The 18,002-nt window shown below is 44.1% G+C and overlaps 2 protein-coding genes across 2 annotated transcripts in view; both read left to right on the forward strand.

Annotated features, from left to right (window-relative positions):
• Positions 1-8,098, forward strand: part of T265_08973 (hypothetical protein) — a gene marked incomplete at both ends in the record, with an annotated part of 26,273 nt that extends 18,175 nt beyond the window's left edge. Inside the window, one exon of the mRNA XM_009174920.1 lies at positions 8,055-8,098. Within this exon, the coding sequence (XP_009173184.1) occupies positions 8,055-8,098 (44 nt within the window). The remainder of the gene's footprint in view (positions 1-8,054) is intronic.
• Positions 8,099-12,526: 4,428 nt separating this feature from the next.
• Positions 12,527-18,002, forward strand: part of T265_08975 (hypothetical protein) — a gene marked incomplete at both ends in the record, with an annotated part of 22,196 nt that continues 16,720 nt past the window's right edge. The window contains one exon of the mRNA XM_009174922.1: positions 12,527-13,128. Coding sequence (XP_009173186.1) covers positions 12,579-13,128 — 550 coding nt within the window. The remainder of the gene's footprint in view (positions 13,129-18,002) is intronic.

Consider the following 18,002-nt stretch of genomic DNA (forward strand, 5'->3'; position numbering starts at 1 on the left):
ATGATCACCATCAACAGCACAACATCAGCGTTCAACACCGACGCTTCACTGTCGTACAGCCATGATTTATCCGAAAACCTTGATTTCGAGAAGGGTCCCCAACCGTATACTCCTATGTTTTGAGGCCTGGCGGATGATCTCTAATAACAACCCTTCCAGATATCTCAATCATCATCCCGAAAGCTGTTGCAGTCATGTGGCTATTTTGTCATTTGATCAAACCCTAAACAGATTGCCTAAAGAATGATATCCAATCCCCTGCGCCACTGCAGTCCAGAATAGGGCAAAGGGAAACACGGCTACACCTAAGCTACTCAGGCAGTCTGACCAAACATGACTTCGCTTTGCCAAAATCCGGTACCCGCTGTTCACCAACACAAAGCGTTGTTTTGCGTTGAGCCCATATCACTAACATATCTATCCCACATACGAATGATCAGTTTTTAGCCCTACTGATTGTACGAGAGCAGACAAGAGTATGTCCCTGGAGTACCCACCTGATGCCTTGAATGCTACTCGTATGAGATAATGCGGTTTTCGATCCGTGTGATTACGCAAATTTACTTCGCTTTATGGCCCCAAATGCTACTTGAAATCTGTTCCAAGCTGCTCCAGTTTGCCTTCATCCCCGAAATGGGATGTGAAAAGTGTAGTCAACAAAGTCAACAAGGCAGTCCAACTGCCTGTTCTTTGAAACAATTATTACTCTTCCAGATGACTTTGAGCGGCTCCATCAAAATAAACTTTTCATAGGTTTTCCAAACGTCCACTTACAGCCACAGGAAGTATCGATTGTTTCACTCGCATGAGTCATTTCGTTTCGGATAGTTAAACCGGATGTGAATCCGCGTTAGACATAGTTTCGTGCACCACACTACTGTTCTGTAAGCCCAGACAGATGGCAGCATTTTTTCTTTGACTAGAAGCTCAAGAAATCATGAAGTGCTTTTATGTGTGAAGTTGAGGCACAAGCATACAGGCTCCCCTAATTTGGCTACGTCAGATGAAGAAAAACATATCATAGGAAATGTTAATCAATCCGTACAGTACACAATACAATGAGAATGTTTTTTCCGAACTCGCATAAATGCAGCTCTACTGTACTAGGTGGATGATGCAGTTTCTGTATGCAGGTAAAAAAGTAAAACAACGTAGATTGATTCGTACTGCAGCCGCATATTGTAGCCGCCAAACCTGAACCGAAGCGATACTCCCTCTTTCTGAGTTCCATGACGAATCACGTGTTTGATATAAGTTTGGCGCACCACACGTTGCAATATTCACTAGGCTCTGCTGAGGTTTGCAGGTGTGTGTACTCGCACGTGTGGTATAAACAAGTTCTTTATATTCCTGTCAACAGGAAATGGAGTTTGATTATAGTAATGATCCGTCTGCAAGCTTCATTCTTGGCAACCATTCTGGGCTATGTGCAAGGACTGACTCAGTTGAAAAACAAAATTCTAAGGTAACACAATCTATAGTAGTTTAGCTCAACTGGTTAGTTCAAGATGTCGAGTTATATTTTGATACTGATTATATCAAGCAGCACATCTGAGTGAGTAGCATTATGAAGAAGGGTTTCTGTGGAATTTCTGGCCAACACCATCCTTATTCGAGAATAATTGTCTGTCTGTACACACGTTCAGTTCGGCGTTCGAGTACGAATTACTACTGACTAAAGCTCAGTAACTAGTCGGTGAACACACAAAAAGGTCGAGAGTAAGGCTTCACTCTCTACAGGTAAGTTTCACCGTAACGGTTTGCTGCTTGCAATGTGTGACCAAGGATGAACCCGACGTTCCTAATGAAGTAAATGTTTTTTGTTCGTCTCAGCGGTAAAGGGTAAACAATCGGGAGACTGTTTTAATTCCTGCCCTCTGTTTTAAAATGCTACCAAAACCGGGAAGACTCGGCAGTAAGACACATGAGAAGTCCTCACTCGAGAAGCTAGTAAACATGTGACCACGTGATGTGTTTGAGTAGCGCTACGTCCTGTCTAAGTGAAAGCTAATCACACTGTTGATTAACCGCTCGTGGAAGACGGTTGGCTGTTCAACCATTGGCTGAAAGGGTGCCGGTTCGAAACTCCCTCTCTGAGTTTCATGAGATGTGCGCTACAGATGATTCCCAACGAGGATGAAACAGAGCTTCTTTGCTTCTCAGCATAATTTGGCTTTACTGGTAGAAAGGAAATAGTGTTGACAAGGCAGCATAACCTGGTGAGATGCATCAACCACAAGGGACCTCAACCGACGCAAGAGGATGACACGAACGTATGGCGAGATGAACAGAGTTGCACAGGACTGAGTGGATCCGCATAGGGCTATACTACCCCTAACAAGAAGCTTTACTGTTGACTTCCCTGGGGCACTTTGGAGCGATCGATATTTTCTGTAATGGGGTTAGTACTGGTCCGTCAGTCTGGCATTCAAATTCCAGAAAATCGATCTCATCTATCGCACTGGTTGGCGGATACTCGTTAACCGGCTGACGTAAGATAAGTGAATAATGAATACAAACGAAACATGTCCAAATAGTTCGACAGTTACTCTTTTAAAGCAGACCACTAATTGGTTAGTTTTGAATATACAAGTGAACAAGAGAATGTTTTTATAGACTTTCTAGCACAAGACTTATTTACTTTACGACTCTCAAGTTTACAGAAATCCCTGACTTACTGCTCTTTTGGATGTGAAAAAGAGAGATAGGGTTAGGTTGCATTCAGTTCATGAGGGACTGCACGACTTACACTGACTGCCTGACGAGTTCCAGTGAGGGTGAAGCTAGTCATAAGTTATCGAAGAGTTTTCGGCAGGTTTATGACCAATGTTCATTTAGGGAATCCTATCAGAATCATGTTTGATGTGACACCCCTTGTTATGTTAGTGGAAACCCGATTTAAATTCTATTACTGGGTTTGGTATTTTGGAACCCACCGGAAAGGCACACGTTCCAAGTTTTCGTCATTCTTATTTCCTACTTGATGTTTTAGATGGGAAGTAGTCCGATTCTGGTGCTCGGTGATCTTAAAAGCTACTCTAGAGTCCACTCGACATCCAATCTTTATCAATTGTACAGAAACTGAACGTCTGCATATTCAGGCAAGGAACATGCTTAGAAGAATAGTATCGCCTGACCAAAACCTTGATATAGGATGACTGATCAAGGTGATGTACAGCTGAGCGGTAAGATTTCTAAGCCTAAAAACCGTGAAATTCTCTCCTGATATGTCACTTGATAGTTGACTGAGATACAGTAACTTTCACGCGTACCTGGTTCCAGGTTTTATTGCAAAAAAAACAGTCTGTGTAGCCGCTGTTCGGAAACTTTACGAACCGAATCAACATTATATCTTAGGTGCGAGAATTTGTTGGTCCATCGAGAGTAATTTTTAACCCATAAAAGAACAAAACTGAGGAAATTAGTTTGCCAGTCAACCCAGGTTGGTTCCTGGTGCATACTTTCTTGTTTACCTCTATCCTTCACCATGTTATGAAAAAATGTGCGAGAATGCAGTTTCAAATTCAAATGGTGAGTATTTCGGATTCCTAGAATGCTTTTAACCAGCCAGGTGAACAGTATGAATCTTCCATCTAGATTGATATTCTTGCTGATTTCTACTGTCCGTTTTCTACGAAGGATGCTCGCCCTCGATTTTCGAGAACTGATCAATAATCGTCATATGTTTTCGGACGGTTGAGAAGTTCGGAGAGTGTTGTTGCTGTTGTTCTCACCCATCGCTGTCACTCGTGGTCATTGGCTGTTTGAAAATTTGGTCAATCAACGTAGAGAATCTGCAATCGATAAGTTGAGCGAGCGGGAAATCCGAACCAAATCGTCTAAAAATTTCATTTTCTTGCCGCATGTTGAATCGAACTCCCATCGCACCACACAAAACTTGTTCGTCGAATGTATCGAGGATTAAAATAGGTACACAGGAATAAAAAAATCATCGGAAATGCTGAGCTCATATCTTTTAGGGAATTTTACTCGGAAACTTTCTTGAACGCAGTTGGAGACTATATCTCGCTGATACGACAGACTAGAAAGTATTTAGTACCAAGCTTCTCGATTTGCAAGGTGAAGCTACTAGCAACATGTCTGTAACCTTTTACTACCTATAAACTGCAAGTAATCTCCTCAAAGAGGAGAAAAATCCCATATAGGCCTTTGTTATGTAATATAACCTGCTTTGTTGAAGGATTTTCCAGTGTAGGTTATTCACAGTGGTGACGAACCATTTGTGATCGAATTCCGAGGTGTTCCTCTACTGTCTGGAATGTCACGGGTTCAAATCCACACCAGCGATTTCCCAAAAGGGATGAAACAAATGTCCAGTTCTTTACTTTTTCAGCATAGACAAACTTCAGTTGCAAGAGAAAATAGGGGAGGCTGGTGATGCTCCCCAGACGTAATCGTTTTGACCTCGAGGAAGCACGGGACCGGCAATCATAGATGAGATGTTTAAAATCACGTGCAAACCATCAGCAGATCACGTTTTCGAAATATGGTCTTGTGAGCAGTTATTGATTTATCAAAATTGGCCTGACCGACTGCTGGTTTCTGGACATATTCTGGTAATCTTATGTAAAGAGCAGTCAAGCGACAAGAAGGCGAGATTCCAATTCAATTCACAGTGCCTGGGCCATATTGTCGAATATCCCTGTTAAGATTCGGTTGATCATACAAGCCCAGGTTCAACAGCACCCTATCCTAACTTTGCCATATTGTCGAATATCCCTGTTAAGATTCGGTTGATCATACAAGCCCAGGTTCAGCCGCACCCTATCCTAACTTCCCTTCACCCTTGTAAATTAAAACATGATGGATCATACATCACCATGTTCCATCTCTTGGAACAAAATCGGTAGCCACCTCATCTCCGATGCAACTCAGCTGTTGTCCAGTCGTGAGCACCTTCAGCACTGGACTACGGCGTACAGCTAACCTATCCTATACCGACGATGCCAGCTATATCAGCGATGGAACATATCCAAAGAGATATACCAACCAAGAACGACATCCATGAATGAGGTTCATCTGTGGATACGACAACCACTGACTGGCTGACATGTTGGTTCTTCTTGGTCCTCAGGTTCAAGGTCATCTTTCATGACCCCCGGTTTGCTAATACCTGCATATCTGCCAATGTGCAGCGTGATACTTTCAGCTTCCCACACAGCTTCACACCAGTTCCTGTCACCGCCACTGCACTCGGTTCCAGCGACTGAACACTTTACAAGTGACAACTAAAAAGCTGATGTATTCGTGAAGCAAAACCCACGGTACCTTTCACCGAACGCAATCTTACTGACCGAAAGATCCATGGTTCGAACCCAACCTCGGCATCTTGACTGCCTAGGGTTGGGCAACCTCATCTCTGTTAGTTTTTTTGAGCGGCAAAGCAGCCAATCACCGAAAAGATGTTGTAGTTGTACGACTGATTGACCTAACACCCAGTTTTGGAACTAGCGTTCAAATCTTGAGGGGTTCTACGAGGATCAACGAGTATGGTTGTGAGAATATCACAGCCAGTTGTGGTCACCTGAGACACATGCCCTTTGAAGAACAATGGGACGCTCCGGTAACGGTTGGCTCAAAGTTTCGTTGTTTTAACCAGTGAAGCGCGCCATTAATTTGACGGGTTAGATATATTGATAAAGGTGTAGTTGTGTGGCTACCAAACCGGGTAGACTGCAGAATAGGAGCATTCAAATCCTTTAAATGCAGAATGCAGAGCGTTTGATCCACAACTAATCGAAAATTTTCGAGCAGGTTTTGACTGTTGGTCGTACTACCTCACTGGGATGTCTTGACAGGCCAGTTCTTCGATCGGTTAACAACCATAGCAGTTACCGAGTTATCGTTTGAAGTCTGAAGCATACCAATCGCATCGATCAATTGTGAACATATTTAACCTTTCAGACGTGATGATTCACTTGCGTCTAGCGTGCATTGGTCGAGTACTGGTAACACGTTCGCCCCGCATGTCAAACGTCCGGAGTTCGAACCCCAAAACGGCCATTGGATATGCACTGCTGACGAGATCTAACAAGAGCCGGTGATTTCCCCTTTGGTGTGAACTCACCAGAACATAGGCTCCAAGAGAAGGGTTTTTCATACAAGAGTAATGTGAATTTAAAATTCATCGTTTGCCGCTTATAAGGATCACCACTGAGGCACCTTCCAGGAGAAACCCACCTATAAACAGTAACCAGGATTATTACACCTTTCTCAGGAAATAAGATTTCATGTTTAGAAAATGGAGTAAAACAGGCTCCAGGTGAATGCACCTATTTGCAAACAAATCTGGTTTTCCGAGAGACTCACCTGGAGCCCAGCTGAATCTTTCATTTGTGATGTTTCCAGGCAACTGGATGTGCTGCACCAAGCCGCCTCATGTTTCTGAATTGGACATATTTGCTTAGAAACACCATAAACGAGTACTTCAGATGAGTTTCAAGTGAGTCCCCCATCAAAACTAAGTTGAAATGCACCTTACAGGAACCCTGCCATAAATAGTAGCCAGGATTACTACACCTTTGTCTGGAAGTAAAAGTTTAGATTCAAAAACTGGAGCAATACGGGCTGTTTTATGTTTTGGGGTATACCAAAACAAGCTACTAGTTTTGTGAACACTGAATGCCTATTCGGTTGATTTTGAGGGCACCATCTCCGAGAATACAGCGCTGTCAAACTGCAGAGATTGCTCAAATACGAAGGAAACCTGCTGATGTTCAAAAAAGTGCTACTTTCTTCGCAAACCTAACAGTGTAACACAATGGGCATTTGGCTGTCCCATGATATGAACAGGTCGGCCTATTTCAGGATAGGGGCCCCTCTTCTCAGAACAGACTGATTTTAATTGATCCCGTTTCATTCTTGATTTCATTATCAGACTGTTGATGAGTCCATCAACAGCAGACGGTGAGTACACTGGATGAGGTCCCATATAAATCAGCCGCTCTCTCTTCAGGTCATGAAGAATCATTATACTTTAGGTAATAAGGTGTGTGAAATGTATATAGAGCTTTTCCGAACGGACGGATACAGGAACCCTGATCGACAAACCCTACTGATCATAAGGGAACTGAATCTGTCCGGCTCATAGCTCAATCGACGTGTTGAGCTGTGCTCATCCGAGTCTAAATTTGAACTTTGAAAGCTACTGGGCCAGTTTGTAAAGAAGATCATCAACCACCTGTTTGCGAAAAACAAGTTGTGATGGTTGGTTTAGCACCAATCGACGTCGGAAAAGCGAGAAGACCGGCAAAACTCCTGAAAGACCAAAAAGCTGATCGATTGCGTTTTTGTGCAAGCAGGCCTGATATGCAATCGGTAAGAAACTTGGAGCTATAAGAACAAGTTCTGACAAGGCGATGAAAAACACACTATCTGCAGTTTCAGCTCAGTAAATCAAGCTTAATTTCAGTATGAGGTGTGTACAGCAGTACGCACACCAACAAAAGACATTGTCGCCAAAGGATAATAGCCTACGTATCACGCGACATCATCGTCAACTGTAAGAACCGCGTACTTGCCGTACATTGATTGTCACCGATGATTTGGGAGGGGAGGGGGTAGGTAGCTGCGATTGGAGCATTTGATGTCTCCCCCCTAACTGAGTGACGAAATTTCGATCTCCAATGTGGTGATCATTTAGACTGTCAGTTCCACACATAAAGAAACCTAGCAGGCGACTCTGGAGAGATATCAAAAAGAACATCATGTACCAGCGTGAAAATACGCATCATTCAGTTAACCGACATTTGGAAGCGTAAAGAAGAACTCCGATCAACGCATTTCGCCCAGCATCTGGATGCATGTCCTGACAAAGACTGTCGACCGACAACGGAGGATTGTGGAGCTGATCGTATATTTCAGTCGGTGTGTGCAGTAAAATCTACATTTCCTAAGGAATAGTCTACAATTATGGGTTGAATTTATAACAAATTCTATCCAGGGAGAGCATGAACGACTTGTTCCATTCATGAATAATAAAAACTCTGTAGTTTCTGGCAACGTCCTCTTCTCCCTCTCTCTTCGTATTGCAGATACCATGGATGAGCCACCACGAGCCCCGGACAGGAAAGAGTAGCCCGCTTGTAAACCCCCTGATTGACCTTGACCTATCTTTGTACCCTTGACTTCCGCTTTCGGTTTCGGTTGAATACACGTGTGTTGCTGCCACGCTCCAGTCTTCTCTCCTGTGTCACCCGACCAGTGCGAATGTGTGCTGGGTGGATTCAGTACTACCAATTTCTATATCTGCACATTTCAGAACCGACGTGTGCCGTCGCTACACCCTCTCGAACGTCGAATACCGCTGACTTCCTGACGTCCCACGCTACAACCCTATTAACGGCCGGCAGATACGAGTTCAATGCCGAGCCTAGAGCTACCATACTGAAGGCTCGGTTAGCGTCATACGAAATTTAGTTTCGGAGCAGTGGCGTCCGAATTTTTGGGAGGTACCGCAGCGTTCGGGCGTCGGTGACGGTCGGGCTCACCAATCATCGATCACAGATTGTCTAACTAGTATCCAGGCTTATAGATAGTTTTTTGTGGCATTGTGCGCAAGAACATCTCCACGGTGGTATTCACAGGGTAGATATGGCTGTCCGAGTGTGTGGGTTATCAAGTAGATAAAGAATATCCATCAGAGAACTTATTTGAGAATCGTGCGTCTGAGAGCGTGTCGATTGTTCACCAGTTCACGTTCTTAAAAGACGTGGTATCTCATGCGGATAGGCAGGTTAGCACAGGTTATTTACTGATAAAGTCAGAACGAATCTTCACTAGATAGAACGATCAGGTGGTTAGAGTGGATACACACAGAGCCAGAATGAGTAAAATCACGACCTCGAGTCAAAATTCGCGCACGTCAGAATGCCCATCTGATTAGTCTATCGATCCGATGGATGCACGGTCAGCGGCGTGAAACCAAGTGACCAATCACAGGTCAGTGAGTTGAGTTCCTACATGACAGAAAAAATAAGTGAGCGGGAGAGAGAAAATGGTCAAAGATGAAATGCTTTTTATCATTTCCACGAACCGCGAAAGCTTGTCGAAATAAACAACGAAGTCAGTTTTCGCATCAAAGCCACTCAAGCATATCATCTGATCTTACTTTAGCTTCACCGTACAAGTGAGTATGAGATTAGAGTTGGCGTTAGGTGATCGTAATTATAGGCAACCAGAGAATCACCTTGTCTATTCAAATTGTCTTTCTCCCCGTTTGAAATTTTACCTTCTAAGAGTTTCTATCATTCTTATGCAATTTCAGACTTTCGCTACAATCCACCGAATAGTTCTCTCACAATCACGTGTTATTGAACGGAAGCGAGACATCTGGGTATCGGAAGACCAGGGTTCCATGTAGCCCATTGCCGAAATACACAAAGATTTTGACATTGACAGCGTCGCTCATGTGGTCTGATGCGATCTGCGTCCTTATCTATAAGAAACATCAATCCTTTGCAAACTAATTTGGTTTTTCGAGAGACTCACCTGGAACCCAGCCGAATCTCTCGTTTGTGATGCTCTAAGGCAACTGAATGTGCTGCACCAGGCCACCTCATGTTTCAGTCGCTACGATATTCGAGATATCGTGATAGGTTGCAAATGAGTGTGCAATTTGTCTTCAAGTAGAACATAAGGTTGACGGAAACTCGGGGACTGCGCCTACCTGATGAGCCCCAGAAAGGGCGAAATCGGTCGTGGGCTGTCGACGGATTTTCAGCAGCCTTATGAGTAGTACATTACAAAAACACCAATCCTATTTCGCACACCTTGTGGCGGGCGACAGACTGTTCCTCAAATTAACTATTCGCAAACAGCCTACTACGTTTAAGCATAGTCCCTGGAAACTGAGCTGACTGTCGACGGATTTCAGCAGCCTTATGAGTAGTACATTACAAAAACACCAATCCTATTTCGCACACCTTGTGGCGGGCGACAGACTGTTCCTCAAATTAACTCTTCGCAAACAGCCTACTACGTTTAAGCATAGCCCCTGGAAACTGAGTTAACTTGAACATCATTTTCGTACAGTTTTTACTTTGAAGTTCACATGCCTGATGAAAATGCTGGATCTAGAGAGAGTCGATATAGGCCCTTGTAGTCAATACCACGTTGGAATCCTTTCGCACAGACTGTTTCGAAGTTTCGATGCGAAGTTTCTTTGGTTTTTGGATTAAGCGTCACCTGCCGTCCCATACTACTTAATTTGTGAACAAAAGAAACCAATACATTCACAACAGAATCTAGAGGACAACTATTTGCAGATCGGTGATTTGAAGGATGTCAATGGACACCACGGTCCTTAATGAGTCCGTGACTCGGAAAATTTTATCATAAATATGAGCTACAAGATTAACAACCAGTCACTGTTCTTTGCTGGTTCTATACAGCCAAAAGTTACGCTACAAACTGAGAAAAAATGAGATAGACATATCACATCTAGATTTAAGGGAACCTTTCAATCTTCCATGGGTTTATCGAGAAACTTTTCGTAGGAATTGAGTATACCTAGTTGATTCGGACAGCGAGTAGCAAACAGAATTGTGTGCCAAGTGCCTTATAGCCCTTCATGGAGTATGTGAATTGATGTAGTGCAGAACTGTCAGGAAGGTCATGTCCCTGAAAAAATCCCTCAATGTTCGAGACCTACTGAGGTCCTTAAACGTCACCAAGGTGTGAAGCCGGTAAGCATCAAGACCAGTCAAGCCGTCAACCAATTCAGCAACGGCCAACGATGATTACTGTTCAAGCATTTCATAGAAGCATGGCCGACGATGATGAGTGTTCCCCCAACGCTCATTAGACAGCCTGGATCAAGATCAAAAGTGCTCTTGCGCTCGATTGTTCGCAATAACGCTGTTGTGTGCCTTGTCGACAAGTCTGTTAGCGATGCTAAAAACCCCAAGGGGAACAGCATTTACAGAACTAATCCAGGTGAAAGCGGAGCATCAGTAAGACCGACGCTGAATTCCCGGATTTCTGCGTGTGCAGCGGTTAAGATGTGTCCTTGAGTCTGTCTTAACTCGACTTGATTGACGGTACCACAGCACCTAGCTACTTTATACCTCAACTGGATCCCGACGTCTAGGATTTCGATGCTTTGTTCACAAGGTATCCAAAATGAATTAAAGTCAATTTCTGGAGTGGGTATTAAGGAACATGTTGATATATGTAATCAACGCCATGTTTCATTTGTCCGGTCCAATCCTACACGGATGTTTCTGGCAACCGAACAGTGAATTTGCCCTGTCCACTCGCAGGTTGGTAAGTGAATCGGAACGGTACAATATTACCACCAACGGCTGAATTCCACATCCGCCATGTGCTTATGGTGCGAGATGGCAACCTCGGAAAAGTGCAGCTCATCATAGTACGAAGATAACTGCAATATACGGTTAAATATGAGGGACTTAGAACGATTCCTCTGGAAATAAGGCAATCTCTAACAGCCCAATGCCGGAGGAAGCGATGCTTGAATGGAAGGATATTAAACAGAGTTTCACAACTCCCTATAGTAATTCAACAACATGTCATAACATGTGTGATCAGCGTTTCGTAAAGAGAACTGCCCACAATGTTGCATCAGGGTACACTCAACCCCTCTTATCTTGACCTGCTCGATGACATTGATTTTCGGGCCACGATATGAGCACTAAATCCAAGAAACTTAACAATGGTAATAGTAATAATAGGCTCAATATCTTGGTATCAGGAGGACGAGATCAGTGTTGCACCAACTTTCTCTGACTGTTTGGCTTCATGTTGGTAACCGGCGAGTAGATAGGAAAAGTCTTCCCCACAATAAACACTCTGGTTTCCACCATTTCTGTCTGACTGTTCTGATGACTTTTTGTGCATTCGGTAGATGTTTCTATGGGCTTCTTTGGGAAGCCAATCAATACAAGTATACTTTGGTATCGGTCTTCTCCTATGCAGGCGATTTCTACAAAAACCTGCCCGTGTCCTTCTACGGAAGCAGAAATTTCGTGATAGGACACTACATATCTCTTAAGGTAAAGACCAAATTGAGATGATGTTTTATGTAGAGTTGAAACATGGAACATGTGGTCCTAGTAGTAAAGTACACAAGTAAAGACAAGCCCAGGGTGAACTCCGATCACCTGAAACATCACTAATTGCAACTAAGTTTGAGTATTGCGCAGAGATTCTGCTGTGATCAAATGACTCCCTGTTTCGACCCGAAAGCGGATAGTGAATGTGGGAAACCGTCAACTGTTAAGCAGGCTTTCTTCAGCGGTCCGCCTACAGCGGGATGAGGCGATGGAACGATTGGCTGTCCGAAACAGCCAATGAACAACCAGATTGGAATCCGCCAATCAACTGCAACACAGATCCAAGTTAAGCCTCCGGCTTCGCGCACGTTACCTGTACACGTGAACAAACAAGCAGTCGAGCGGTTGAGTGATTGGTCCATTGTGTGTGTGGGCTGCAAGCTTGCCACTATGTAACCGCAAATGTTGCGCCGGAGCGGATGCGACTTTCTGCGGACGCTGGGACAGTGATCGTGCGATTGGAGCCAACGCGGTCGGTTAATAATGACTGAGGCAAGTATATTCAGTAGCCTCAGTGGCATACTACCCCCTCAACCGGATCCACGAGCAGATACCTATCCGTTGATGCAATCCTGGACACCGACTGCACTCATTTCCTTGGCCTATGTGGTCGGCGTTTGTGCCTGGCGAGCTGAGCTCATAAAACGAGGTCAAGTACAGAAAAAACTCAAGATTGACGCAGACCGACCGAAATCGACTGAGTCTATGGCTGACTGGGACCCCTTGAAATATCTGATCATCCTCTATAATGTTGTTATGGTATTCTATTCAGCCTACGTGGTTATCCTCTCAGTGTACCACGCCGCTAACCTTGGTTACGGTCTTGGCTGTGTGGAGGCGCCAGATCCCACAGACAAAAAAACAGATATTCTGGTTTACATAGGATACTTGTTTTATTTTTCGAAATTTGTGGAGATGTTGGATACGGTGTTCTTCCTGTGCAGAGGCAAAGTGGATCAAGTCACATTTCTTCACGTATTTCACCATGCAGCGATGCCCCCATCCATTTGGTGGGGCCTCAAATACGCTCCCGGTAAGTATTATTCTAAATTGTTGTTGCCGTGCATTACATGAACAGTTTGTCTCAGCAGTAAGTGTTCGGTGCTTCAGTTAACCATGGATAGGAGAGTTGTATTTTTAACACCAAAGTGGAATATTCATCAACATCAGACTTAGTGTTTGTCGCTGCCTCGCGGGGCCCCACTGAGACGAGATTATTCCATACCTATGCAAGTTCAGGTAAGGGAGCGAAGTCCCAAAAATTATCAAACACCTGAAGATTTCTCTTTTATGTAGTCCCCATCATTGTATCGTCAACCGCTTCTGTGTTTCTACAGTCTTTCATGCATCCGTACTTGTACCACTGTACCGTCGATATCCGCCGCACCTGTCACCTATGCCACTGTATTTTACGGTGACTGTAACCGCACCATATTGCCAACCTTTTCATGGTTCCCACCTGCCGTAACTCCACCTTGGCTTCGAACAGTAAGGAAGGTGAGAAAGGCTTGACGGAGACAGTGATTGCACTCGTCCTCTGGTCAACGAACTAACAAGTCCAAACCCGCCCAGTCCAAAAAAACCATAGGACAAATTTGCCACCTTGCCAGTAGACCAAGCCGATTTTGAAATTGACTGATTTGCGTTGATGTAGCCCATGGGTAAGGTTGAGCTCTCCGTTGCATATCTTAGAAGGGGTTCTAGCGACAGAATTACGTGACCATTGAAAACTGGACTTTTATCAGGATAAACCGCAGTGAGGTGCTTGTCTATCATTTCTGGTGATTCATGGTGAATGGTACATCAAAAGAAAGGCGAGTTTTAAATAGATTGTGACAAAACCTTCGGTTAGTTGTACGCCTTTGCTTGAAGATCGAATACTGGGTTTTGACGAGAATCCAGTTATTACGTTGGGCTCGGGGGTAACTCCCCTCATGCGTTGACGCTGAAAAGTCAATAATGTCGAAACCGCTGCCTGTGTGTTTGGGTGTAAATTTTTCCCGTATACGAGACGTCCTTTCGTGTTTAGACCAACCAAATCGTTTTGGACTAAAAACCAGAATTCTACTGGTTGTCACGAGTGCCACGATACCACAGATTGCATCAGAATGAAAGATATCTTAGTGATGAGGGATTAGAACGGACTGAATTCACTTGGACTTTTGTGGATTCAGGCGTGTTTGGGACCACCAGGTCAAGCCGGTACTGACACAGAGAAGCCATACTGAAGTTCTCATCTCGTCGCATCACCGCGTTTGGTAGGAAACCGTAGGAGCTTTACAAGCCGAGTTATAATCCAAATTAGGCGGATTTAACGATCCCAACTCCTGAACATGGGGTTTATAGTTCGAGTCTTGCTCTAACCTATCAGTTGCTTCTATCTGAATTTGAACAAGCTGGTCCGAGCTTCCTCAGCACCCGTCTTTCATAACCTTCAAGTTGGAGTAACCGTTGGGATGCCGAATGCATAACATAGAGGCATCTTTCTTATTCGGAATTCAATCTGATGTCTGCTTTACGGTAAAAGCTAAAACACTCAAATAGTGTCACCCCTGTGTTTTCCTTCAAAAGTTTAGTGCACGACGCATTTGTGGTAAATTAGACTGATAGAGCGAGACCCAAGTTCGTGTCTTTTTGGCGTCAACTTAGTAACATATGTGACCATAATCCTCGTACAATTTACCGTTCAGTTTCAACACCCTTTCGATGCCATGCACGAGGGCTGAGATCCCGCCAGATTGCCCAGGTACAGACAGGAGTAGTAAAGCTGCCGGGTTTGGGTTCGAACCATTGATTTTGCTGTTGGTAAGCTTGCGCCTTAACCACTGAGCTGTCTCGTGCTTCCTGCGTACAGTGCTGACGTGTCGATCAAAGAACACCACTGAAACTGTTTTAGGCACGTGGACTAAGTGATTTGGTTCCGTGTGCGTGTTTAAACTTCAGATAGTCCCGAGTTGAATGTATCAGGCAAATGCATACAAAGTGCAGAAGGTTGTTTGTTACATTATTCTCCCGCTCTATACAGACGCAGAGTGTCATTAATAAGCATCAACCAATGTGAATGTAGAAATCCAGATAGGAGGGCGAAGCATTATTCAATAAATTCAGCGCACCAATCAGATAAGGTCCCGTCTTGTTAATACACCAACAATCCTGTGTACGTAACAAACCTCATTAATTCTGGTTTGCGTGGCAGTAACGTACTGTCTGGTTCGAATTCGAGAAATTCCAGCTCCTGATCTGTTCGTGTCTAGGATTGGTCTACGCAGATGACCTGGATAGTGGAAATCAGTTGTCACGTGTGCTGTAGCGTATGGGAACTGCCTGCTGTTAATGGCAGCCGGTTGCGCGTCACTCGACATCCACTGGGCTGGAGAACGGTTTATGGCGCCACACCGTGCGACACTTCACACGTAGTCTGGACCACTTTTCAGTTGGCCAACGTAAAACACCAAAGTCTCAGCAGCCATGGGAAAAAAACAGGGGCTGCACGTTCAGCATTTCACGTCTTAGCCAGCGAGATTAACATCAGTTAGTCTATCATATATGCTTTCAATGTGATTGATGTTACCTGATCGACACGATTAGTCAGAATGTAGCAGGCCAGCAGCCTAGGTGAATATCACTCAGTGCACAGCACAAAAGGGATAAGCTGATGCCAAAATTAGGAGTAAAGTTCCTGCAGTATGGTTGCTTAATTCATTTACAATTTACCCCTTGAGTGGCAGCCCAATTGATCTTTCATTCTGTATGAATTTCACTACACACTGGTTTGAGTAAAAAGGAGATAATGTCAAATGTAATCAACGAATCTACTTTAGAAGAGTGACGAATTCTCACTCATAGGGTTGCGCCCAACTGATGAGCCACAAGAAGTGAAGGAGAAATTGATCGTGGGCTGTTGTCTAAACAATGTACTGCGATATCTCCAATCCGGTCTCAGATGAAACATGAGGATGCCTTCATGTAACACATTCAGTTGAAGAACACCATAAACGATAGATTTAGCTTGAATTCTACTAAGTCTGGCGTTGAAACAAAATTAGTGTTTTTACGAAAAGGTTCGCCCTCTGACCGAGAGGTACAAAGAAGAAGATTCACCCGCACACCCGAATAAGATGGGTTTTTTTCATTTAAAAGATACTGTTCCCGGTGAGTGACTCAAGCGTCTGAAGCTTTGGCGTCGTACGTGTACAACTGTTTAGAAACTGACGGTACGAAGTTAAATCACCTCAGATTCTGTACATTCCCTGAAAAAAACCCGTGAGTGAAGATTACTTCTTAACAACATTGTTTTCAGTTGAAAGGGGTTAAAAGCGCCCTCCCACCGCCACGAAGACTATCTACCAACAGTGTGCTAGACACGCTGAGCACCAGATCGATTGGCAACACCCATCAATAATCGTGGTTTATCCTTCTCAAAGTTTTATCCATAGGAGTTGATCAGCTTAGACGTATTCCGTCATTTCCGAAGTACTGATTAGGTGTCTTGTTACACAGAATCCGTCGAAAAAAGGCACAACCTTGCTAGAATGATTTGGAATTCACAATTTTGGCTCTTCATTCCCTGGATTTCTGACGCTAGTTAGCCGGACTGAGACCCGCTGATACGATAGGCAGTCACGTGGCTGTAAATGACTCATTCAGGTTGCCCTGATTATTGATCAGTGGAGTGACGCAAATGGTCATTTTTAAGCACTGAACACTGTTGGTCAGAGCTGAATCCACGGAGTATTACGGCTCGGGTGTAGATGGTAAAGACTTGATCCCAGGTTAAACGTACATAATCAGGTCCTATGATGGTTGACTTTCCAAAACACCTGCACTCGTTTTCTCCTTAACTTGAGTCATAGCTCTGAGGTAATTGAAGAAGGTTGGGTGGCATAATACACTACTCATAAAGTTGCTCAAAATACTTCGACAGCTAACGATCGGTTTTCCTCTTCTTGGGGCTCATCAAGTAGGCGCAGTCACCGAATTTTCGTCAACTTTTAGTTCTTCTTGAGCCCGAATTGCACAAAATTAGCGAAATACACTCATTTGCCAACCAAGTTGGTTTCGCGAGAGACTCAACTGGAACCGAGCTGAATCAACTGAGTGTATTTTGCTAAGGTTGGATGACATTTTCAATTCATTTTGACGTGCCGATTGCTGCGACCGGAAACGTCAGCATCGTCCGCGAACTGTATTCAGATGGTAGGTCCGCACAAACTGGAACCCTACCCTAGCTGCAGCAATGGATGTTATCTGCTAATTTAAGAGAGGGCCTACGGGTGTTTCACCTGTCCTCCGAGACGACAGCAGTACGAAGAGCATAGTGGAAGAGCTCTATTTCAGGACACTACGGCCCGAACTATTAAGGTCATCTACATAACATTCAAGGAAGGTGTTCTATAACCACAAAAACAGACCGGGCCTAGAAAACTCGACTCGTCGCTTTCAAGGATTACGTCTATACGTCTAACAGCTTAAAGTATCGTGTTTTCTGCCCATGTCTACGTGACTACGTCTCCGTTTTCATTGGTCATTCAGTTGGGAAATCACTCGGACAGCCATTCTCATCTGCTGGCCTGCTGGAATGATCCCATCCACTGGCGTCACTCCGGTTTTATGAAGCCGGAAACCGGGGCGGATGATGTGTCTGGATGAACGCACCCAGCTCTTTCTGGGTTTTTGATCGTTCCACCTTTAAGGGCCATTTACAGTAAGAACAATAAATAGGGCTCTACACCCAGTGTGGAACTCCAGGTGTCCGGAACAAAACGATCTTTGTATAAAAGTTGGGATACGTTTTGGGATAACCATAACAAAGTCCACGAATGCATTGTTGTGTGCACAGATGCAGGTGAATCAAGGTGGAATGTTTATCTAACATCTATCTATCTATCTATCTATCTATCTATCTAT

This window comes from Opisthorchis viverrini (assembly GCF_000715545.1).
Source record: "Opisthorchis viverrini unplaced genomic scaffold opera_v5_245, whole genome shotgun sequence".
In the NCBI taxonomy this organism is placed as follows: domain Eukaryota; kingdom Metazoa; phylum Platyhelminthes; class Trematoda; order Opisthorchiida; family Opisthorchiidae; genus Opisthorchis; species Opisthorchis viverrini.